This window comes from Aspergillus undulatus (assembly GCF_047715775.1).
Source record: "Aspergillus undulatus strain CBS 261.88 unplaced genomic scaffold BDV17scaffold_26, whole genome shotgun sequence".
Classification (NCBI taxonomy): domain Eukaryota; kingdom Fungi; phylum Ascomycota; class Eurotiomycetes; order Eurotiales; family Aspergillaceae; genus Aspergillus; species Aspergillus undulatus.
The window spans coordinates 305063-325438 of record NW_027396630.1 but is presented as its reverse complement, the minus strand read 5'-3'; the positions used below and the strand labels follow the sequence as shown (position 1 = coordinate 325438).

The window sequence follows — 20376 nt, the reverse complement described above, 5'->3', positions numbered from 1 at the left end:
TGGAATGGAGCTACTATATAGTAATGATATCAAGGCTGGGACTAGGTATCCATGTCGTTGCTTTTCCAAAAGCCCCTGACCCGCCGTATTCCGCGGGCTCGATGAACCGACTTCGATACTATCAGTTAAAGGAATTGGGGCCGGGCAAAGGACTATGCAAGGCCTCATCATCCCCCCTCCTTTTCCCTCCTCCTCATCATCATACTTTCCTCCCAAATCTATCCCGCAATTTAGCCCTAACTCCGCCAACTAACCCAACCAATCTAATCCAGCACAATGCATCTCACAATCCTCCTCCTACCCACCTTCCTGGCCGGCCTCGCCCTCGCCCAAGGCCGCTGACCAACGTGCACGCAAATTGGTGGCTCGACCTGCCAATGGTTAGAACTCCGACAGCCCCAGCGACCAGGGCAGCGAGAGCAGTGGGAGCAGCGGCAACTTCTGCGACACGACCAACAACGAGCTGGGCGAGAATGCCAACGGCCAGAGCTATGTGATCAGGGCCACTGGCGTTGATGTCCTGGTCTATGGGGGAGCCTTGAGCGACTCGTGTGCGAGTGCGGCCGCTCGCCGGGCTTGTCAGATGGGGTATATGAGACTTTGGTGTGTAGATGATGCAAGTATGTTCGATTTTCCTTTCCCTTCATCCATTTATTGGGATAAGGATGGGCTAAAGTTGGATGATGCAGTCTATTAAGATAATTAAAAGACTAGAGAGATGGGAGTAAGCCTCGACCATGGTCATGCCAGGCTATACTTCGCCGTGTGAGTAGACAACCTGCGAGGGAATATATAGTATGAATGGAATGGGGTGTTGCTATGTCTTATCCTGTTTTGCTTGTTCGGGACACGATCCTTTGGGTATGATTTTGTTGCAGTGCAGTAGAGAAATGACGATGGGGGTTCAACTCTACCTAGGTACCAAGGTCAGGTAGAATCTTACTAAGCAGCGATGTATCACGGGGTTAAGAGACATCAAATTCACACCACTTTCTCATATTAAGAACCATCTCATCCTAGGATATTTACTCAAGTACTTTTGGTGTATTCAAACGGGTTTCATTATCCATGACCGGGGTCCGAAAGCCGGTGTTATCCAACTTGGGAACACTCAACAGTGAAATGTACGGGGAATAGCACAATCGTGACAAAGGAGGGGTCTCTCAACAATCAATCATACAGCCGTCACCGCTTGCTTGCTCGCTGGCTTGCAGCTTTAACATGAAAAGGAAAGGGAGAAACAAAGGAAATATTGACAAATGAAATAGGAGGTACGAGACTATGAAGCCGAAAATTGGGGTATCGCGTTGACGGCTTCGATCAAAGCTCTATCTCCAGGCACCTTGGCTCAGGGATAAGAGGCCTTGAATGCAGTCGAGGTCTTCTTCCTGGCTTGCAGTGTTTTCGCCGCCCATGAATGCAGAGACATCGGTACCCAGATCCGACATAGACTTGGTGCCCCCGCCGGTTTGTCTCCGGCTAAAAGGTTGTGACATTCGTGATCGTGCAGAGGTTTGGGCTTTGGGCTGGGGCCTGCCATCTCGTCCATTCGAGTCTTTAAGGATGGGCCGTTGGTAATGGGAGACTGTTCGTCGACGCGACTGGGACACTCGGGTACCGGGGATCCAGTTTTCCTTGTCGGAGTCGCCATCTTCGAGGTCATCATCTTTGAAGGATTTGGAATTCTTGAGATTGGATGGCGTTTTCTCGCCCAAGACTTTGCGACCGGATTCTAGTCGACCTAGCGAGGAGACGGTCCGGGAGAGCTTTCGTCTCTTCTCTCTCATAGCCTGGGTGATGGGAGTGTTCTGGTGTTCGGATGGAGATGTGAGGAGGGAGGTGTGTCTTGCGGACAGGCTGCCAGTCAGGGACCGTGGGCCGGTAGATCTCGCAGCAGAGATTGGTGTGTGTTGTGAGCTGAAAGGCGTGGAAAGGGCACTTCTCGCGTCAGTATCGCAGAAGGACTCCCAGTTCTTCGGATCACGCGATCTTCCGAAGGACTGTTCTTTCTGCAAAGAGCTAGGAGGCGTGCCAAGGACAACGGCGCTGGTGCTTCTTCGAAGGCCGGCGAGACGAGGTTTGCGGGCCGAGAACATCGATATACGGTTCTTGGATGGAGAGGGTTCGCCGGCGCCGCGGACGACTGCTTGTCCGTCTGCAGACATGGATATGCGGAGGGAATCTCTCCGTCCTTTTGGAGGTGACGGGGTCATTTCGCCCTCCTTCCGTACCACGGCCTCTCCATCAAACGACATTGATAACCTTAACGACGGCGGTGACTTGAAGGCGTCGAACATCACGGGAGTGGCTGACCCTGCTGTGACCATCCCTCTGAGTGTGTCAGAGCCAGATCGCTTTCTTTTCGCCGAGTTCTGGAGAGATTCGCTAGCTGACGCGCCGTCATGGTTCTCTACCGCGTCGATTTCAACAAGTTGATTATCTGCGGCTTGTTGGCTAGACTCGGGCAGTTCGGTGGTGGCCACACTTGTTTGTGAACTTTCTCCAAGCTGGTCCCGCTCATTGTCCAACGCGTCTGATGCGAAAGAATCCCCCTCGGGCAGCCCAATTGGCGGCTGGACATAGACCCCCTCATCATTACCATGCTCCAGTCCGCTTGACTCTGGCTCCGCATGTGCACTCTCGTCGTTCGGCTTCGACTCGTCGGATTGGGAGGATGGTATAACTTCGTGAGGGAGGAGAGGCTTCGATTTCCGGCGGTCATTCTGACGACGGTTCTGGAACCAGATCTATTGAACGACAACATTAGAATGGTCTCGCGTGCTCAGCTAGTTCAAGGAAACATACTTGAACCTCTTTCTCGCCCAAAGACACGCGACTGACTATATTGGCCCGTGCAGTCTTGTCCGGTTTCGGATTTCGTTGATATTCTGCCTCAAGAATCGCGTGATCTTCTGGGCTATAGACGCATTATCAAGTCAGCTATATGTCCAGTCTCCAATAGCTATCCAGTTGGAGTATGGAGCTTGAGAGCTAAGCCATACCTAGTCCGACGCCGCTTCTGCCTTGCGAGCAATTTGTTGTCCACACGCGGGGGGAGGTTTTGGGTTAATGTCTTCTGGGAGTGTACCAGAAAGGCATAGCTCGAAGAAGCCGTAGTAGTATCCGATGTCTGAGTTGAGGGAGGAGAGGATGAGACAGCCACGGAGGGCTCGAGGTCAGACATGGCGAGGTAGACTAGGTAGACGTCAAGGTGGAAGCATGAGTATTAGAGACCAAGCGGAATTAGAGGTAGAGAGGAGAGTAAAACGAAAAAGACACCAGCACCATTGCGTGGTAGAGAAAGAGGGAAAAGCGAGCTGGGCTGAAGTGGGAATGTCGGACGTTTGCCCGTGCAGAAAAGACGCTTCAGTTGATCGCGTCGCGATGTGGACGGCGTGGACGCGGCGTGCAGCGTCACACTAAACTCCGAGTAGTTGTCGGCCCGCGGCCGAGAGGTCCCCACCATCTCATCTACCTCACCGGCCGAGATTTTGTTTCTTTCATCTCTCGACCTCAGAAGCCAAATTCGCGATCTTCTCTATTTGAAGCTTAAAGGTACTGCTCCTGTGTCTTTACATTTCAGATTATCGGTGTGCGTTGCGTCCTACGATTCTGGACCCTCGAAATTCGTGACCACATGCTCCGATCAACTTTGGCAGCATCATAGGAATCAATATGGCAGACGTACAATTCCAGCCGTTTCCACTCTTCGGATGAGTGCCATAATGAGTTGAAGTGATAGGTTGTCTTGACTGTTGGCAAGGTAGTGTCAAATCTCAAGTATTCGAATGCTGCTCACCTAGCGAACCGGTATATGACTTCACAACGATTCGCAAGAATGACCAACGATTTCTGACGGTTATTGCAACGTTAGAAGCAAGCAACTATGAAACACCGTGATGTCTTTAGATCCCGTTTGACTGAAATAGAAAACAACGCATGCAGAGAGGTATCGAAACGCAAACTAAGTTAGCTTGAGCACATTCAAGACATCAGAAGAATACCATCCTAGGAAACCAACTCTACAAATCCTATGATGCTGGACGCTGCTGATACAGCCTCTACTCCCTTGGAGTCTTTCTGCGGGGGGTAGCTGCATCGAATCAATCTGGCTAACTGCGACGCCAGCAAATGCTCCCTGAACTGCAGATCCAACCCTCCAGCCATGTATATGGAGTGCTTCGCGCCATTTACTCCACCTTTCTCGCCCCAGCAAAATTTCGACCCTACAGTCTCATCTTCCATCTTCCCGGTTCTGCTCTCATTCTTGGCCCACACTCGTTTCGTCTCATAGAGAGTCTCCCATCCAAACGACGAAAACACGCCGCCGTCCGCGGGCTTCCCATCGGCGCGTCCGCTCTTCCAAACGAAACTGCGTCCGCCGTAACTGAACCGTCGTGGAGACCAGTCCTTGCGTTGTTCTTCACCGTCGGGAATCTCAACAATCTGACCGCAGTCGGCGGGGATTGTGCTGGTTATCAGGCGGAAACTACCTCCCTTTGTCTTGCGGATTCTGATGTTAACCGCACCCATCTCTGGGAGAAACTCGCCGGCACGGCGTAGGATTACCTCGACAATTGGCACGTCCTGGCTCCATACTGCCTGCGCGGCATATAGTACATGTGTGTTGGTCGCGTCTTTGACAAACCACCAGTGCGAGCGCACGCCCATGTCCACTAGGTCGGAAGAATGAGAGAGACGGTACGTCATGACTTCGGCTGAAGGAGGAAGTGTCGATGCAAAGAACGGAATTTGGGTCGAGTTCGCGGCGCTCAAAAAAGGTTTCAGGTGACTCGGGACTACTTTGTCGGCGGACTCATCCTTCTGATAATCGTAAAGGGCTTTGCGGATCTAGATGACTGAGTGAGCGCGAATCCAACTTCACTGACTACCTCGCATACCTGAGACAACGTCCACGGACTATAATCACCATCCTTTTTCTTCAATTCCGTCACGATATCAAGCCCCGATGGCGGCAGGACAATCCCAACGAAACTCCCCTTGCGTTTTAAGTCCTCCAAGTGGGCCAGCCGCTGCCGATGGAGTTCTACCTGCCGCTCAAACATCTTCCGGAATATCTTGCGCACATTGCCCTTCTTGAACCTCTGCGCTGCCGTCCCCAGGATGTCGATGGCGCGTTTATGCACCTCGATTGCTTGATCATATTTGCCATGTCGCTCGAGAATGAAGGGTGCTACTGATAACTTATATATGTTGTTCTTGATGTCGTCGTCCCCCGATGCCATGGCCATTGTTGCTGAATATAACCAATGGAGAGCGTTGGACGATGCAATCGATCGAACTCAACAACTCAAACAACAGGTAAGCATAGCGGCCAGGTGGGTGGATGTGAATTTCGCAAAATAAAACCCTCCCCTTCACGAAAATTAGAGGATCTAGATACCCATTCATAACCACCGAACTCCCAACTCTCCAAACACTACCGCTCTATCGCTAAAAATCTCCGCCAAGCATCAAAGTTGCCTTACGGGGCGACATACATGCAAGGTCCTTTCCACCAAAGCTCACTCGGCCGCACCACATGGGCACCGGAACGTGCTACCCGACCTCTCCAGGATCGGGCGTGGTGACTCGGGCGTCAAGTCTATCGCTTAGCTTTGCCGATTTGGCAACGTCTGATGGCTTGGCGATCTAGGTTCCGCTCAAGGGAAGCTCGTATGCAGGAATCATTGAATGAATGACTGTCAGCCGAACTAAGACCATACAATCATGAACCCATATCCCATTGAGCGGAGTATACTAATAGAGGCTGCTGCAGAGACCAGCCACCTCGTGCAGTAGGTATGACAATGAATGAACGAGGGTCTTGATCGCTTATCGCCGGGCTATGCCATGTATCTCCTTTGCATTCCTGACACCGGCTCTGGACTTTGGAGTACATACTGCGCCCCCTCTACTGTTCGCGACCTATTGCGGTGTCCTCTTTCACCAAGTTGATTTTGGGGCGGGATCGGATCTAGCTACGTAGCCATCAATGAACAATACTTGTGGCTCGGGCTCTGCATCCAATCGACAGGGTCCCTCACTTTACTAGAACAAGTAGGCTCTCGGCTTGACTACGGCATGCTATTAGTATTAGTTTAGTTATCGCTCGTTCCTGTATTCTTCAGCGACAATGCGGTTTCGTCAAGAGGAACTGCCCCTGTGGGGCTCAGCGCCGCGTTGGTACCTGCTTCCAGGTCAGCATACTCGGGGATAATTCAGATAACAGAAGTCTTCGAGTCGCCTTGTAGAAGTATATCGGACTCTTGGGCCTCTGCATTGAGCGCCTGCAGCGATCTACAAGATCGGCGCTGATAGTCTGACGCCTGAAACGCGAGTTCACGTGATCATATGTGACATAAATTCCCTATTTGCAGGCCTGCCTATGTACAAGAGTGCAAGCACGAGAGTAGTAAACAAACCTATATACTCGGACCAATAATATACATACCTATAGCTCCTGCTGGTTCATATGCGTAGGAATATTCCACGGGTCATAGTCCATATGCACGAACGCCCTCTCAACGGTCGGCACACTCTCAAGCATATACTGCAGCGTTTCGCCAAGGTCATGGCTATCGCGCAGGCTACTCTTGGCGGGCAGAATGATGTCGACCTCGACATTGAGCAGGTCACCCGCGTAGTAAGCGCGCAGGTTCTGTATCTTGAGAATCGCTTTGGAGAATCGCATTGTCATGTAGAGGAGGATGCTGACGTCTTCGCGGCTGGCGGCGGCGCCGGTTAGGTGTCTGATGTGTTCGCTGGCTGTGCGGCCCCAATTCCAGATTATGTAGATTGAGAGGAGAAGACCGCCTAGGGGGTCGAGGAACCAGGTGTTTGTTAGGCCGCCAACTGGTTTTCGTTAACATTGTCTTTTCAAGATAACTTTTAGGTTAGGATACGCACCGAGAGGAAATACAATACTGAAGAAGTTGAAGATCACATCCGTCATGGCGTCCTGCGCTAGAGCCTGGACACTTGAGTTGTTGATCAGCCGGCACCAGAACCAACACAAGCCTTTAACGACCACAGTGCTACCCATAATCACTGCCGACGGCATGGTTAGGTTCACAACAGTGTGGTCGGAAGACATCAATTGGCTGGCGGACGTGATGGCCACCTGGAAAAAAGAGGTGACCATGACAACCGCAAAGACAAGAACACTCAGAGGCTCTAGCCGACGGCGACTGATGGGATACTCGTAGCGATCCTGTCTTCTAATGAGGGCAGTTGTCACCCAAACAATGGCAGTACTCAGGAAATCCAAGGCTCCATCAACCAAACTGGCAAGCACTGAAACCGAGTTGGTCATTAGAAGAGCAGCAATTTTTGCCGCCAACAAGACAACATTCGCGACGAGATTCACATAGATGGCGATAGTGACAATGCGCGCTCCGCTATCCACGAAGTCGTTGCCCTTCGGCGTGATATCTGACAATGGTGTTTCGTGCTCATCATCGTTCTGTGGCAGAAGCAGCGAGCTTTCACTAGGAATCCGATAAAGGTTCCGAGGTGTTCGCTTGATCTTCTTGAGATCCGCATCCGCGGGGCCTTCGATAGCCCCATAGTAGCTTCCTTCGAAGTCGCTTCCATTTGCTCCCTTTATGGCGGCGTTGCGATTGTGCTGATATTCCACAATCAAACGATGAGGTAGTGACGAGTCGAGAAGACGGTCGATGTAGACATATTGTGATATGAGGTCATTATTCCGCACGTAGAGTTCGCGCCTAGGGACGTCAAGAGGTTTCCTAGAGAAATGTGAAGGACTCATACACTGGCTTTGACAATCCTTTCAGGGCGTTTGGGTGCTTATAGTACTGTTGCCTGAAATTGTTAGCATGCTTGATTGCCATTGACGTTGTGCGAGATAGAATGGCAGTTCGAGCACTGTACCAATTGTATGAAGGTCTCTCGGCACCCTCCCCAATCAATTCCCTGGCCCGCGCTGATGCAGGCCGGTCAGATCGGTCTCGGAAAGAAGCAGTATCATCGCGGTCGGAATCGAAGAAAACATCCGACCGATACAGGCTTTGGCTGCTGGAGAAAGATCGTCGTCGAAGCAAGGATGAAAGGTACTGGCCGCGAGTGGAGAGAATTTCGCCTTGGGGTTCCAGGCTCGGTCTTCTGGGCCGAATGGGGGACTCGATGTCTGAGGGCGACGAGGGAACAGAGAACTGGGGTCTTGACCTTCTGCCAAAAGACGCCATTTTGATGGAATGCGACAGATTGCGGACTGACAGAAGTCTCGGTCCGTAGACCGGCCAGGTACGCGCCCAAATTGGGCTTAGTTCCACCGCTGTCACATGTCATGCAGGTGCCAGTGTTGTCTTTGCTTGTGGCTCTTCCGTCTGCTGTATCTCACCTTTTGTCAATAAGTGAATGGTTAATCCGGCGATCTTGAAAGTCAAGAATGTTCAGTGCGCTCTACCAATGGCCTGCCGACCTCTACTTCGCATCGACCCTCGCTTCGTACGTTGATCGGGTCGCCGAACCGAAAGCTCCAGCCAAGCGGACTGTCAAACGACATCGCCTAATTTCGAACAATCCCTCGAGAATCTGATGTCTTAGCCAAATATGCCCATTGGTCGTTGATTTCCGACGCGTTGATTCCAGGAATCAGAAGAGGGCAAAGCCGTGTCTGTTCGGGGATAGTGAGCTTCTGGCTGAGGCCCCGCCGGAGCTGTCACTTCATATGGCAACATACTTGTTATACGGCTTTCACGAAGTTGAACAGTCTTTTGTGCCTAGAATTGAAGCAAGGGTTATTCAATCTTTCGATATCTTTGTCCACGGCAATACCTTTTCCCTTACCGGGCTCCCTGTTTCGAGGGTCGGGTTGAACTTACGACCCCAGTCAGTGCCTCAAGAGTCGATCCCAGGACAGACTTGATTAATGGAAAAACTTCTTGTTGGTGGCAAGATCACGGTACATTGAGCCTAAATGCAGTCAGATACACCCGGCTCGACTTGGATCCTGGTCAATCAAGCTGTCGACACGAAGCTGCCTATATTAGCTTCATTTTCGTGCATATTTGCACCAACCAGAGCCAGCAGAGTCGGAGATGGCAAAGATGGAAAGGGAGCAACGGTGTGCGCTTGGTTGCGGGCTCACTGGGCCACCCCGGATTTCGTCTCGGCCGCCCCGCTATTTCTCCTTGGCTTCCCGGTCAGCGAGACAGACCACTGCGAAAACAGCGTTCGATGGACTTCTGATCAGGCTGGTCTAGAAGGCCAATGCGAAATTGTTGCCGGCCTGTATATAGACGATGCGGTCCTCTATCTTTTTGACGGCCTCTCTTTGTCTTTTTTACCTCCTCCACCCCACCGTCGCTCCGTGGTCCCCGGCAGTTGCGAGGCAGTCTCGGTGACATACCACGCTCAAGATGGGTCGTCTGTACACTTTCAACCTTGCGCTCTTCGCGGCGACAGGGTCGTTCCTGTTCGGTTACGACAGTGGTGTGATGACCGATGTCATTGCATCCGTTAACTTTTTGAACTACTTCAACACGACCCCAACGTCTGCCATTGTCGGAGCTATCAATAGCACATTTTCCGGTGGTGGTATGTTACATATCTCCTCTTGCTACGGTCTTACCTAACCTCTATAGCCGCTATCGGTGCGCTTCAAGGAGGATTGACGATGGATCGATTTGGCCGAAAGTTCACAATTCAGATGGGCGCCTTCATATCCTTGATCGGTGCCATTCTGCAAGCCGCCGCAACAAACCTTGGTATGATCCTCGCTGGTCGCATTCTGGCCGGGTGGGCTGTTGGCCTTATGTCTATGTCGGTGCCGGTATACCAGTCGGAATGCGCGCACCCTCGAAACCGTGGTATGATCATCGGTCTGGCCCAGCAGATGATTGGAGTCGGTTTTATTGTCAGCACGTAAGTCGTTCCTCATCAAGCTACAGTTGGCAATTCTAAATCGAATAGATGGATTGGCTTTGGTTCTCTACATGCTCCCGAGACCAGTGAATTCCAATGGCGATTCCCACTGGCGTTCCAGGTTGTCCCCGCAATCATCTTGCTCGTGGGATTATTTTTCCTTCCCGAGTCTCCGCGTCATCTAGTTGAAAAGGAAAAATATGAGGATGCAATGAAGGTTCTCAGGAAGCTTCATTATGACGGCTCGAACGAAGACTGGATCGAGAAGGAGTTCACCGAAATCAAGGCCACCATCCAAGCAGAGAACGCTGTAACCGAGCCCGGGTGGTTAATCATGTTCAAGGTTCCTCAGTACAGGACACGTTTGTTGTAAGTTCATACGAGAACATTATGCCAGATGAAGCCATACTGACGACGCAAGGCATGGTGTTTTCGTCCAAGTCTTCACCCAGATGACGGGTATCAATGTGATCAACTACTATCAGACCATCATGTACGAAGCCCTCGGAATTACCGGCAGCAGGAAGATCCTCGTGACCGGTATCTACAACTGCCTCGGACCGCTCGCAAATCTACTGTTCATCCTCTTCGTCCTTGACAAGGTTGGCCGCCGCAGGCCGATGATATTCGGCGCAATTGGTATCACCATTGCGCTGTTTTGCGAGGCCGCCTTGAACTCCCAGAACGAGGACGGGACGCGAAGGTCATACAGCATCGGCGGAGTATTCTTCATCTTTTGCGTCACAATTATTTTCTCCTGGTCTTTCGGGCCATGCAGTTGGTACGCTAGTTCCCCCCAGGCGGTCTGTCCTAGCTAACAAGCCTGCAGGGTCTACATGGCCGAAGTCATGCCGATGCAGATCCGTGGTCGCGGCAATGCCTTTGCTACGGGCGTCGGAAACTGGGCCGTCAGCACGCTCTGGGCTCAAGTGTCCCCAATCGCTCTCGGCAAGATCGGGTGGAAGTTTTACTTTATCTTCGCTGGGTGGAGTACGTCTCTCTTTGGAATTTCTACATTTCCACGTGCGGAAAGCTAACTAATAATCAGACATCTGCGTCACCCTTCCGGTCGTCTACCTATTTTTCGTCGAAACTAAGCAAAAGTCTCTCGAGGAGATCGATATTCTCTTTGGTGGTCGTGCGCTGGGAACTCTGCCGGAGGAGATCGCGGCAAAGGACAGCGACGTGGTAGTCACCACACAGCACCATGATAAGCGAGAGGTCTGACACGGCGATGACTGGATAAGAAAACGAGATCAGGACATGACAGGATAGGCCGTATATATTGTCTAGCTGATGCAATCTACGCTTTGCAACGATGAATATGTCTCCCAATGCTTACAATGTAAGATTCAGGAAGATACCGTGTAGATACTCTGCGGCAGGTCTCGTGACACTCACTGCCACTGCCGCTGTCATCCACTATTTTCCCAAGCCTAGCTCAATTGGATGCAAGCTGCTTATGATCAGCTGTGCGTCCAACTTGCCCACTCACCGCTGCAGCTGGGCAGATGCTCGTCTTGGCGCGGCGGGGGTTGCGATCCTCCCAGCAGCTTCTCAGTGCACAGTAGATACAGTACTTTAGTCAGGAACCTTGAGGACTGTGCTTCAAGGCTCGTAGCCGTCTGCTTCTTCGCTCTCACTTCTTAAGATAGTTTCCTCCAAACGGTATCCCATGCTGCAGAGACCGGAGTGTAGTTACCGGGACCATATGATCGTTGATTGAAGATTAGCTTGTGTGGGGCTGGGGATTAAGGACGGGATTAAGGTGGTGGGGTTGCCGGTTGCCCACTCTTCAGACTCACTGACAGTCTGGATACAGAGTAAATAGTATTTTGTAAATACCAGGTAACAAGGCTAACAAGTCCGAGAGAATACCGAGCTCGTCTTATCACAACTGGATAGCTTGATTTACAGAATCTATAGAATGCTTGACTAAGGAAAGTCAGTGGCGATGCCAGAGCCGGAGCCATCGCATTCACATGATCGCCTCTTGACTGGCTGTACATATATTGATCACCATGCGGGGAACCGAGCCAGAGTACGTACGGTTTTACTGCATGGCGAGCCGTTCACGGGGCAAATCGACACTTCTTTACTCACTCTGTAGCTACATGGAGAGTTACTACTTCTGTAGATAGTGGCTAGAGGTATGGCGAACAGTGAACCCGAGCCACTCGGCCTAGCTTGCCCTTGCCCTGCCCTTGTCTTGCCCCTCCTCTGCAGCTGATGCTCACGCCATCCGATGGCATCCATCCAATCTCTGGTCGACGGAAGGGAGGACTGTTGCCAGGGGCTGAGCTGTTAGTCAAGTAAGGTATACCAACCGACAAAGTTACACGGCCTGAACTTTCTCCTACTCCGAGTTAAACTTAACTCTTGGATCTTTTTATCTCTGCCTAGCTCCTATCTCCATCTCCATCTCCTTCTATTCTCTTGACCCTGCGGTCTGTCTCGCTCATCTGTTCTCATGCGTGATTGCGACAGAGCGGGCTTGATAGCGTGCGACGTCACCACCACACGATCTACCGCTGGAGTACACTACTACTGTACACCTACTGCGGGAACGGCGGAGTACTACGAGGAGCACCTGATACACTCCCTTCGGAAGCAGGTGATGGCCTGACTACGTGCCAAAAAAAGTTGCGGTTGGCCAGTGAATAAATATTTCGCCTTGCCTGCCATCGTTTCGCACTCGAACGACTACAGACGAAATTTAGTTTGCGACCGATACTACGGTACATACGGTTGGATACCTAGCTGCGATCAACTGCAGCCGAATTGAATTGCTTTTTCCACTCCCCGCCCACGCGACAACTCAAACCCCGTTACCCCGGTTGTTCAATTCAGGTCAGGTCATCGATGGCCACAGAGGACCAGGACGACGAGGGAAGGAATAGACATATGAGTATTGTTCTGGGTGTTGGTCTTGCTATCGTGTCTTTGATCGTCATGTGTTTGATGTGAGTTCTATACCTACTCCAAGTTTACGGAGTACGTCGAGAAGAGCCACTGATGAGGCAGTTTCACCGTCTACTTCAACCGCCGCGACCGCGGACCATCCAAGAAAAGCCGCATGAAGGACTCGTCCGATAAGCTGCGCAAGCTCGACGCTGTCTCTCCCATCCGCACACTCCAGGAATGGTGGGCTAAAGCCCACGGTCCTCCTCTTCCCTCTGATGTTCCGGACAACCAGTTCATATGGTCGGTCGCCCCGGTTATGGAACTGCGGCATCATTCCAACTGACATCTCGCAGCGTCGTTTGTCTCGAGCCCGTCCTCCGTTCCCAAGAGATTCGCGAACTCAAATGCCTCCATGTTTTCCACCGAGAATGCCTCGATAAATGGTACCTCCAGGACCACTACAACTGCCCGCTTTGCCACAGACCATATTATATCCAAGAGACCCGCCCGACGAACGATTTCGTATGGATGGTATGATGATACGACTGATAGATTTGACGACTTGATGATTTGGCCTTGATATCCTCTTTCGTTTATATATTGATTTGGCTCTGAGCATGGTGTCCGGTGTCCGGTGTCCAGTGCCCACCTTGTTGTATTGGCAGATATTGTATTTCATTTGGACCATCGCCATTGAGAAGTCCGCAGATAGTTCCTAGAATGGGAATGCATCCTTCGACTGGAAGTCAAAAGGGTCGAACTCGAAATTCTCGGGACTGTACCAGTTCAGCAGGCCATACAGTCCATTGTGATCTCCGTCCACGAAATCCCTTTGTATAGGTTGCGGGTCCAAAATCTGGTCTAGGATGTCCGACAACTTCTTCTCGACTATTTTGCAAGTCCGATAATTCCCCTGCCCTGGCGCCGCAACCCATGAAAGGCACGAGACGAAAACGCTTAGGTTGCGAATTAGTTCAGGACGTGGAGGCAGCACCGGATGTGGACCGGCTTCCCGGGTTTGACGTAGTAGTTCAAACGCTAGGATACTGGCAGCCGGAAGCCCATAGTATAAGGTCTGCAGCAGTATAAGTATGCGGCTCGGCAAGAGAATATGGAGGACTTACTATCCAAGAATGATGTCTGCTTACGTCGATCCCCGGGTGGCGTTCGCCAGTCAGTTCAAGGATAATGGCCAAAATCTTTCGGGATGTTTCGAAGAGGGTCTGGTGGCCGGTATTTGTACGCTTGACAACCGTTCTCTGCACCAAGAACAGACTGAAGAGATAGCCGAGGTAGATGTGGCGCCTACCAAAACAGAGTGACGAGGAGACTGTAGTGTCTTCGGATTTGTTGTCTCGATCGTGCCTTAGGTTCACGGGGCAGCTTTCCCATAAACTGTGCGCCGCTTCAATCACTTTGCTAGAGAGACTCAGCCTGGGCGTATCAATATTCAACAATGTTGGCATTACTGACTTGTATTTTAGGATCAAATCCGAGTCGTCAAATGTTTCCAATGCCACCTCGAGAGCCTGCTCACGAAGTACCGCCAGCAGAAACCGTAGACGCAACATACTCCCTCGAAAAGTATTTCCTTGAGTATTCCATCCTGCTGCATCCAGGTTCGACATCTCTTGGTCCAACCGTTCGCCGCCGGCAATGAGCACCTCATCACTCACATCTAAAGGAGGCGAGTTCGTGCTGTATCGGTAGTGGATGAATGGCGGCCTTCCCACGAACGTGGATATAGATTTATCAGCGTCGAATGCGGTAGAGAAACATACTCTTCTCCACTGTTGAAGGAAAGGCGGGCAATTCTGGCTGCGTGTACTCTCTTGGTGAAGCCCGGCTGCATAGATGGTAGATGTTAAATCGCCCAGTCTGCGCCAAGCTGCATAACCTATATGAAGGTCAGTCGAGAACGACGTCAAGATCCAGCAGCTGGCATAACATACTAGTGTCACCCCAGTATTGAGTTCTCAAAAGCAAATCGCTGTGCTGGTGGAATGCACGTAGTTCGTTGATCGAGGCAGCACTATCGCAGAAGCCAAGGCAGATACCGCTCGCTTCCATTACTTGAGTCCGGAGCGTGTCCTTGGCTTGAGCGTCGGGGGCCACCCGCATGAGATCGGGGTCGCTGTCTGCCGTAGACATCAACGCTATGCCGGCCGTGGCTAGCATCATCCCGATCGCCTCCCATCGCAATTTCCCGTCGGTAAAGGACGCAAAGTACTCCTCGACAGTCATCAAACTGTGAGAGGTCAGCGAATAAGCTGTGCTTCGGAAAACTCGAAGGACCAAGTCCTGAAGCTGCTTTTCCAGATCTTGGCTACGATCAAAGCCGTCAAAGATCCTTCGAATAGAATGCATAATCGCTTCTATGATTAGGGGTGAAATGGCAGCCATGATATGCCCAGCGTAGAATCTCCTGATGAGAATGTCGCAAACATTGCTCCGATAGAGGAATTTTAGGACCTCAAGACCAGACTCAAGGCGGAAACGGTCATCCAACGTCGCAAAGACACCTTCAGCTACACAGCTACTTTCCTCAAATGAGATCTCAGTGCGATGTTCTGTAAAGACAGCCGAGAAGCTCGTTGATCCCAGGTACCCTGGGGTAGTAGAAGGCCGTTCGGTGACACCAAGCGCAAACTGAGGCACAGATATTGGCATAGAACTGACTTCATTACTACTAAAGCAAGTCAGCTCACTATATCACCATTATGATCAAAGATAGACAGACTTTGAAGGTTCCGTCCTCGCCCTCTTTGCTGGTGGGCGTTGTGCCAGGGTATCCTGCTTCGTCATTGGAGCAGGATGATAATAGCATCTTTGTGTGATATTTTTTAAACTGCATCTGCCGCACACCGGCCTCCCATGGTCGCACTTAAGCTTCGACTTGCGGCAGGGTTCGCAAGACTGCAGCAGGCCATTGCGGCGAATCGCAGGTGAGGGCTCCGGCATCTTTCTAACAACAACTAGGAATAACGGGGTATCCTGGTTATAAGTTCGGTGGATGCTTGAATGTCATATTGTCTTTTGATAAGTTAGGCAGCGTTGAGATGGGTGCAGAAGTGCGATGTCGGCGTCGAGTCCAAGTATTTCGGCAGGAACGAACGGTCTAACCTAAATGGGTAAAACATGACTCTAGGCGGCCGGCCACTCGAGATACTACTGTCTTTACGCTGGAATTATGGGCATTGAAAAGGCCATCAACCAAATTGTCATGTCGACGTAGATCGTATATGAACAGGCACATACTCAATTCCTCAACCACCGAGGTATTACCCTGAAACTGCAACCTCAAAGCATCGAAAACACGAATCCCAAGCAGACGCCATAGCAAACCCAAACCGCAGTAATACCCAACAAGGGTCCAAAACAAGACTAGCAAAATCAGAAAAACAGAACAAGAGGTGATATATAGAAGCAGCGGCAGAAACTATGCAAAATTAACGCCCAGCGCACGGGCAATAGCGCGGCGAGGCGAGTAAGCGTCGGACGTGAACGTAAAAGTTAACAGGAGAACGTTATCGTGTCGAAGCTAGAAATCGCTCAGAAAAAGTAACGCCAGATCATGTTTCTAATGAACCTTCACGCGAGTAGGGCTTCCGGTGCTGCCGATTCGGCCACTAGGTTTCCGGATGCCCTTGTCGCTTCGGCTCTCAGTGACCCGACGAGAACTTGATCGAACTTTAGTGACGGAGACGGGGTTGCTGCCAGACTTGCTTCCCGATGGGGTCTTGGGAACGACTTGGGAAGTACCCCAGTTTTCCCTGTCCTCATGAATGTCGTCGTTTAGCGTGTAGCTGGCGGTCACTGTTGCCGAATAGCTGATAGAGCGCTGGCCTTGTGATGCCACGGGGGACTTTGATGAACGCTTCGCGAGCATCCGTAGTTGGGTTTCCTCCTCGCTCTCACTGGTTTCGCTGCTGGTCCGCCGACTCTTCTGCTCGCTGGCCTTCTTCGCATCTTTATCTACAACGAGGCTTCCGGATGCTGTGCGAGAGTAGGGGTGATGACGAGAGTCTTTCCTGTGAGACTTTCGAGGCTGGCCTGGGGTAGGAACCGGCAGGTTTTCATCGTTATAGATTGCTGTCGCTTCGTTGTTGTCAATCTCTCCGAGAGCAGAGCGCTTTGAGTGGCTGTTGTTCGGTGGGGTAGTAACGGCGGCATTCGCGGTGCGGTGCTTAGCAGGGGATCGGCCAGGAGTGACCGGGTTCGGTTGCAGCTGAGCAAGCTTTTCCTTCATGGAGTCCTCAAACCACCACTCTCGGAAGGATCCTTGGTTGAGGTGCAACCAGTGTTGTTGCGGGCCAACCACCATACCAGGGCGCATGAATCGCATGAAAGCAATCACCTCGTTTGCTGTGAAGCCATACCGGTAGATCAGGTAAGCTCCGATCAGACAGCCTGTGCGTCCAAGACCAGCCTTGCAGTGAACAGCAATAGCTTTGTGTCGAACAGTGATCATCTCGTGCGCCATCTTGATGAATTTTTTGACCAGAGGCAGTGGCGGGCAAGTACCGTCCTCAAAGATCATATCAATGTGAGAGATGCCTAGGGCAGTGAAGTATGACGGCGAGTATAGCTCGGAGTTGAGTCGCACAACCAACCCGATATCGCGGGTTGCGAAATGCTCCAGAACGTTCTTGAAAGCAAGAGGTAGTTTGGAGGCATGGAGTTCTGAGATCGTCGAAGGCAGGGCAGCAAATTCGGGGGTATCGCGAGAAATTGGCGCTACTGGCTGGTGTTGCGGGGAGGCGAAAGCCAGGAATTGAGGGCTGATCCAGTTGAAATCTCCCATGTCAACTCGCTCAAATTTCTCATACCTAGATAAGTATTCAGTCAGTCAAAATGTTCCAAGCATTATCCAGGTTCCAGTACATACTCTTCAAGGCTGAAGTCCCTCAATCCGCACAACCCCTGCTCCTTTGCTCTCCAGACACCGTATACAACATCCTGAATGTTCAGAATGAAATCCGCCTGACTATATCCTGCATCACGGAATGGCATATACGGAGGGTCTGCCTGAGCAATGGGAGCGAGCGCAAGATGCGGCGGCCAGGATTGAATGAGCACCATGTAGCAGGCAACAAGACATGCCGCGTTTGCTCGGCTTCGAGCATCAGTCCGGGAGTAGAAAACTACCGCGCGGTCCTGGTTTGCAGGGTGGCCGAGCAAGTCATGGAAGTGAACCGCAAAGCGGTACATATGGCCAATATGGAGGGGGCCAAAGTCTGCATGGAACGAGTTGTAGAGGAGAGTATCATCGACCGTGAAATAGACAGGACTGCGCTTCTTGCTCGGTGAAGCCGCCTGGGGTCGCCGCTTGCTGGGGGACTTGGGTGTCTCGGAGGGGTAGGGGAACGGGGTCTTCGAATCGGGCGGGTGGTCGTAGGAGGCTAGGTATAAACGGTCTGGAGTATCCAGAGTCAGCAAGAGTCCGATCAAGGTAGGGCTTCAACTTGCGACCCCACGAACCTTGAATGTATTCAATCACCTGGCCATAGCCAGTGTTGTACCCGGTCATGTTGATGTCGAGGTGAAGCGCCTTCGAAACAGGGATCCGAAACAATAACAAACAGTAAGCTCAGAGGATGGGGGAGACAACAATAGCAATAAGCGTCTCGTACGGCCGATGCCCTGCTATTCAAAGGAAATAGAACGCTCCTTTAACAGTCGATGATAACACAAAACAGACAACCTAAACAGTCATGGTCCGGTCGTCTTCCCCAAGATAGACGAATGCTGTATAAGACGGCAACGCGGTGCTGCAGATGTGGTAAAGATAGGAACTGTGATGTTCCAAGAGGAAGATGCTATAGAATAGAAGTGATAGAGGAGAGATTGACTGGAGTGTAGAGAGGATAAGAGAGTTAGAAGCTGGAGCAGGAAAAAGATGGCCGCACGAGAGATGATAATCTTCGAGGCCGACCAGACCGTTAGGCAGAGCACGCTTAGTGGCTGCTGTTATGTTGTGATGCGCCTGAAGAAGCTTAGCGGGCCGTGTTGACAGGACAACCGTTTGTGCCTGAGGCATTCATTTGTTTTTCATAACAATTATGTAAGCCGCCATCCCCACACCAAACAAAACAACGGAACCGGCTCCCGGGGTTGATAGCATGCACGACATGCAGGCACCAGGGGCCAGATCATCTTGGAGTAACCCAAGCCCGGTTGTTTACGACTCTACTCTAGCAAATTCGACCAATAAACTTAATTCTATGAGATTACCAAGTATCTACATCCAACCACCTCACTACTCCTGCAGCGTGAACTGTTCCCACAGCGACACGCCATCCGGAAAGACTCCCCATCCAGCGTCCCGGTAAAATCCCTGTGAAGTGTCGGTACACATCAAAGTCAACAGTGATGTAGATTGTCTCCGCCTGTATCTCAAGTCGACCGTCCGAAGTGTTGATATCAAGGTTGAACCCTGTTGGGGGACCGGTGGACGTTGTGGGCGGGTAAGTCGAATTGGCCCCGTACGGCCTCACTTGGATACCCCCGCAAGTCGCTGCTACAATCTCGCCGTTTTTCGCTACATGCGCGGAGACATGGTTGTCGCCACTGGGAATCAACGTGTCAGCCCAGACAACAGCATAATCTCCCAAGCGGCCATGGCCCCAGTATGAAGCGGCGTACGATCTCGAGAATGGTCGGTTGCCGAAATTCTGGTAGGCCAACCATAACTATCGTCAATCTGAAATACTTTATTCTCAACTTACATGGTCGTGGTACCCTCGACCCTGGACCTTGGATTCACTACCTCGAGTTAAGAAAACAGCCTCGCCGTGTCCGTCCGATGGGATTTATCCGGCCAGCACCAGGACCCAGCTGGATGGTTTGGCCCACAGGTATAATGAGCCGCTGCTTCCTATCGGTTACCGGGTCAGCAGGAAAGGCCCAACGATACCCTTTTGCGGGGCATTAATCTCGACCCAGTACTCCAACAGATCGGCGCCTCCTCGAACGAACAACCAGCCCTAGAAAAGTCACCACTAGCACCGTCGCCGTCAACCGTGATAGTTGCCTCCCCGCCAAAGAGCATCCAGGGGTCAGTAGTCCCATTCGGCCAAGCCAGGTCAATCTGGACAAAGTTGCTGCTAGGATAAGGAGTGGGAATTGCCTCGTGCAAGGAATCGAACCCTTGGTTGCCCGTCGTGTGGAAAGTAGCGGCAAAAGAGGGCTGCTCGCCACTTGCATTCGTCTCTGCGACAACGTCGAAGTACCACCAGTCGTAGGACGTCAGGTTGATGGACCGGTTCTTGGGGGAATCGAACCCATCAGGACCGGAGACCCATTACGTTTGCGTGTCCTGGCCTGGAATGGGCTTTGGAGGGACAACTATCCGCTGTGAAAAGACCTGACCAAGAAGTAAGGCCAAAATTGAGGCATACAGAGTAATCGGCGCCATCGTAATCCCTCTGTAGATTTTTGATGATCTCGAAAGGTAGATAGACTAAATAGGACATAATCTACAAAACTTATACCTGGGCTCTCCAACCTCTCTGGCTACAGCTTCCATTCAGCCCTGCTGACCTCGCCACGGACGGAGTATCTCACTTTGCAAATGCCAAA

At 51.4% G+C, this 20376-nt stretch overlaps 8 protein-coding genes across 8 annotated transcripts; 3 read left to right on the top strand and 5 right to left on the bottom strand.

The window, feature by feature from the left end:
* Positions 1–982: 982 nt before the first annotated feature.
* On the bottom strand, positions 983–3349 carry BDV17DRAFT_264428 (homeobox domain-containing protein). Its single transcript, XM_073758013.1, has 3 exons — positions 3003–3349; positions 2806–2917; positions 983–2747 (listed from the first exon to the last, which is right to left on the bottom strand). Exons 1-3 carry the CDS (start codon positions 3182–3184, stop codon positions 1329–1331), a joined length of 1713 nt encoding a protein of 570 aa, XP_073615318.1. The 5' UTR covers positions 3185–3349; the 3' UTR covers positions 983–1328.
* Positions 3350–3368: 19 nt separating this feature from the next.
* BDV17DRAFT_97583 (uncharacterized protein) lies at positions 3369–5490 on the bottom strand. Its single transcript, XM_073765429.1, has 2 exons — positions 4902–5490; positions 3369–4851 (listed from the first exon to the last, which is right to left on the bottom strand). The coding sequence occupies exons 1-2, from the start codon at positions 5250–5252 to the stop codon at positions 4009–4011; spliced, it is 1194 nt and encodes a 397-aa protein (XP_073615317.1). The 5' UTR covers positions 5253–5490; the 3' UTR covers positions 3369–4008.
* Positions 5491–6353: 863 nt separating this feature from the next.
* On the bottom strand, positions 6354–8544 carry BDV17DRAFT_97630 (cation diffusion facilitator family transporter). The gene is made up of 4 exons (XM_073765431.1): positions 7897–8544; positions 7777–7827; positions 6910–7730; positions 6354–6855 (listed from the first exon to the last, which is right to left on the bottom strand). Exons 1-4 carry the CDS (start codon positions 8208–8210, stop codon positions 6455–6457), a joined length of 1587 nt encoding a protein of 528 aa, XP_073615316.1. The 5' UTR covers positions 8211–8544; the 3' UTR covers positions 6354–6454.
* Positions 8545–9140: 596 nt separating this feature from the next.
* On the top strand, positions 9141–11259 carry BDV17DRAFT_97600 (sugar porter family MFS transporter). The gene is made up of 6 exons (XM_073765430.1): positions 9141–9564; positions 9612–9891; positions 9940–10260; positions 10313–10672; positions 10721–10881; positions 10940–11259. Exons 1-6 carry the CDS (start codon positions 9387–9389, stop codon positions 11116–11118), a joined length of 1479 nt encoding a protein of 492 aa, XP_073615315.1. The 5' UTR covers positions 9141–9386; the 3' UTR covers positions 11119–11259.
* On the top strand, positions 11190–11737 carry BDV17DRAFT_264419 (uncharacterized protein). The gene has a single exon (XM_073758012.1). The coding sequence runs from the start codon at positions 11210–11212 to the stop codon at positions 11474–11476; it is 267 nt and encodes an 88-aa protein (XP_073615314.1). The 5' UTR covers positions 11190–11209; the 3' UTR covers positions 11477–11737.
* An 898-nt stretch (positions 11738–12635) lies between these two features.
* BDV17DRAFT_97553 (putative RING finger domain protein) lies at positions 12636–13653 on the top strand. Its single transcript, XM_073765428.1, has 3 exons — positions 12636–12854; positions 12916–13095; positions 13149–13653. The coding sequence occupies exons 1-3, from the start codon at positions 12754–12756 to the stop codon at positions 13330–13332; spliced, it is 465 nt and encodes a 154-aa protein (XP_073615313.1). The 5' UTR covers positions 12636–12753; the 3' UTR covers positions 13333–13653.
* On the bottom strand, positions 13511–15756 carry BDV17DRAFT_282032 (putative C6 transcription factor; the record flags this gene model as incomplete). The annotated part of the gene is made up of 5 exons (XM_073760137.1): positions 13511–13870; positions 13920–14214; positions 14269–14692; positions 14748–15484; positions 15536–15756. 5 exons carry the CDS (start codon positions 15754–15756, stop codon positions 13511–13513), a joined length of 2037 nt encoding a protein of 678 aa, XP_073615312.1.
* Positions 15757–16065: 309 nt separating this feature from the next.
* cdcA (phosphoprotein phosphatase CDC14) lies at positions 16066–18412 on the bottom strand. Its single transcript, XM_073765426.1, has 3 exons — positions 18277–18412; positions 17684–18212; positions 16066–17624 (listed from the first exon to the last, which is right to left on the bottom strand). The coding sequence occupies exons 1-3, from the start codon at positions 18323–18325 to the stop codon at positions 16376–16378; spliced, it is 1827 nt and encodes a 608-aa protein (XP_073615311.1). The 5' UTR covers positions 18326–18412; the 3' UTR covers positions 16066–16375.
* Between the last annotated feature and the right edge of the window lie 1964 nt (positions 18413–20376).

What these genes read in the sequence shown, in the direction of transcription:
- BDV17DRAFT_264419 (XM_073758012.1), top strand. Translation starts at nt 11,210, where the DNA reads ATGAATATGTCTCCCAATGCTTACAATGTAAGATTCAGGAAGATACCG.
- cdcA (XM_073765426.1), bottom strand. Translation starts at nt 18,325, where the DNA reads ATGACCGGGTACAACACTGGCTATGGCCAGGTGATTGAATACATTCAA. An exon ending in GGTGATTGAATACATTCAAG is followed by an intron (nt 18,213 to 18,276) that starts GTTCGTGGGGTC and finishes TGGATACTCCAG; the next exon opens with ACCGTTTATACCTAGCCTCC. An exon ending in AGGGACTTCAGCCTTGAAGA is followed by an intron (nt 17,625 to 17,683) that starts GTATGTACTGGA and finishes ATACTTATCTAG; the next exon opens with GTATGAGAAATTTGAGCGAG.
- BDV17DRAFT_97583 (XM_073765429.1), bottom strand. Translation starts at nt 5,252, where the DNA reads ATGGCCATGGCATCGGGGGACGACGACATCAAGAACAACATATATAAG. An exon ending in GTCCGTGGACGTTGTCTCAG is followed by an intron (nt 4,852 to 4,901) that starts GTATGCGAGGTA and finishes TCAGTCATCTAG; the next exon opens with ATCCGCAAAGCCCTTTACGA.
- BDV17DRAFT_97553 (XM_073765428.1), top strand. Translation starts at nt 12,754, where the DNA reads ATGGCCACAGAGGACCAGGACGACGAGGGAAGGAATAGACATATGAGT. An exon ending in TTGATCGTCATGTGTTTGAT is followed by an intron (nt 12,855 to 12,915) that starts GTGAGTTCTATA and finishes CTGATGAGGCAG; the next exon opens with TTTCACCGTCTACTTCAACC. An exon ending in CCGGACAACCAGTTCATATG is followed by an intron (nt 13,096 to 13,148) that starts GTCGGTCGCCCC and finishes GACATCTCGCAG; the next exon opens with CGTCGTTTGTCTCGAGCCCG.
- BDV17DRAFT_97630 (XM_073765431.1), bottom strand. Translation starts at nt 8,210, where the DNA reads ATGGCGTCTTTTGGCAGAAGGTCAAGACCCCAGTTCTCTGTTCCCTCG. An exon ending in AAAGGATTGTCAAAGCCAGT is followed by an intron (nt 7,731 to 7,776) that starts GTATGAGTCCTT and finishes TGACGTCCCTAG; the next exon opens with GCGCGAACTCTACGTGCGGA. An exon ending in CAGTATTGTATTTCCTCTCG is followed by an intron (nt 6,856 to 6,909) that starts GTGCGTATCCTA and finishes AACGAAAACCAG; the next exon opens with TTGGCGGCCTAACAAACACC.
- BDV17DRAFT_97600 (XM_073765430.1), top strand. Translation starts at nt 9,387, where the DNA reads ATGGGTCGTCTGTACACTTTCAACCTTGCGCTCTTCGCGGCGACAGGG. An exon ending in TAGCACATTTTCCGGTGGTG is followed by an intron (nt 9,565 to 9,611) that starts GTATGTTACATA and finishes TAACCTCTATAG; the next exon opens with CCGCTATCGGTGCGCTTCAA. An exon ending in TCTTTCGGGCCATGCAGTTG is followed by an intron (nt 10,673 to 10,720) that starts GTACGCTAGTTC and finishes ACAAGCCTGCAG; the next exon opens with GGTCTACATGGCCGAAGTCA.
- BDV17DRAFT_264428 (XM_073758013.1), bottom strand. Translation starts at nt 3,184, where the DNA reads ATGTCTGACCTCGAGCCCTCCGTGGCTGTCTCATCCTCTCCTCCCTCA. An exon ending in CAGAAGCGGCGTCGGACTAG is followed by an intron (nt 2,918 to 3,002) that starts GTATGGCTTAGC and finishes ATGCGTCTATAG; the next exon opens with CCCAGAAGATCACGCGATTC. An exon ending in TGGGCGAGAAAGAGGTTCAA is followed by an intron (nt 2,748 to 2,805) that starts GTATGTTTCCTT and finishes GTCGTTCAATAG; the next exon opens with ATCTGGTTCCAGAACCGTCG.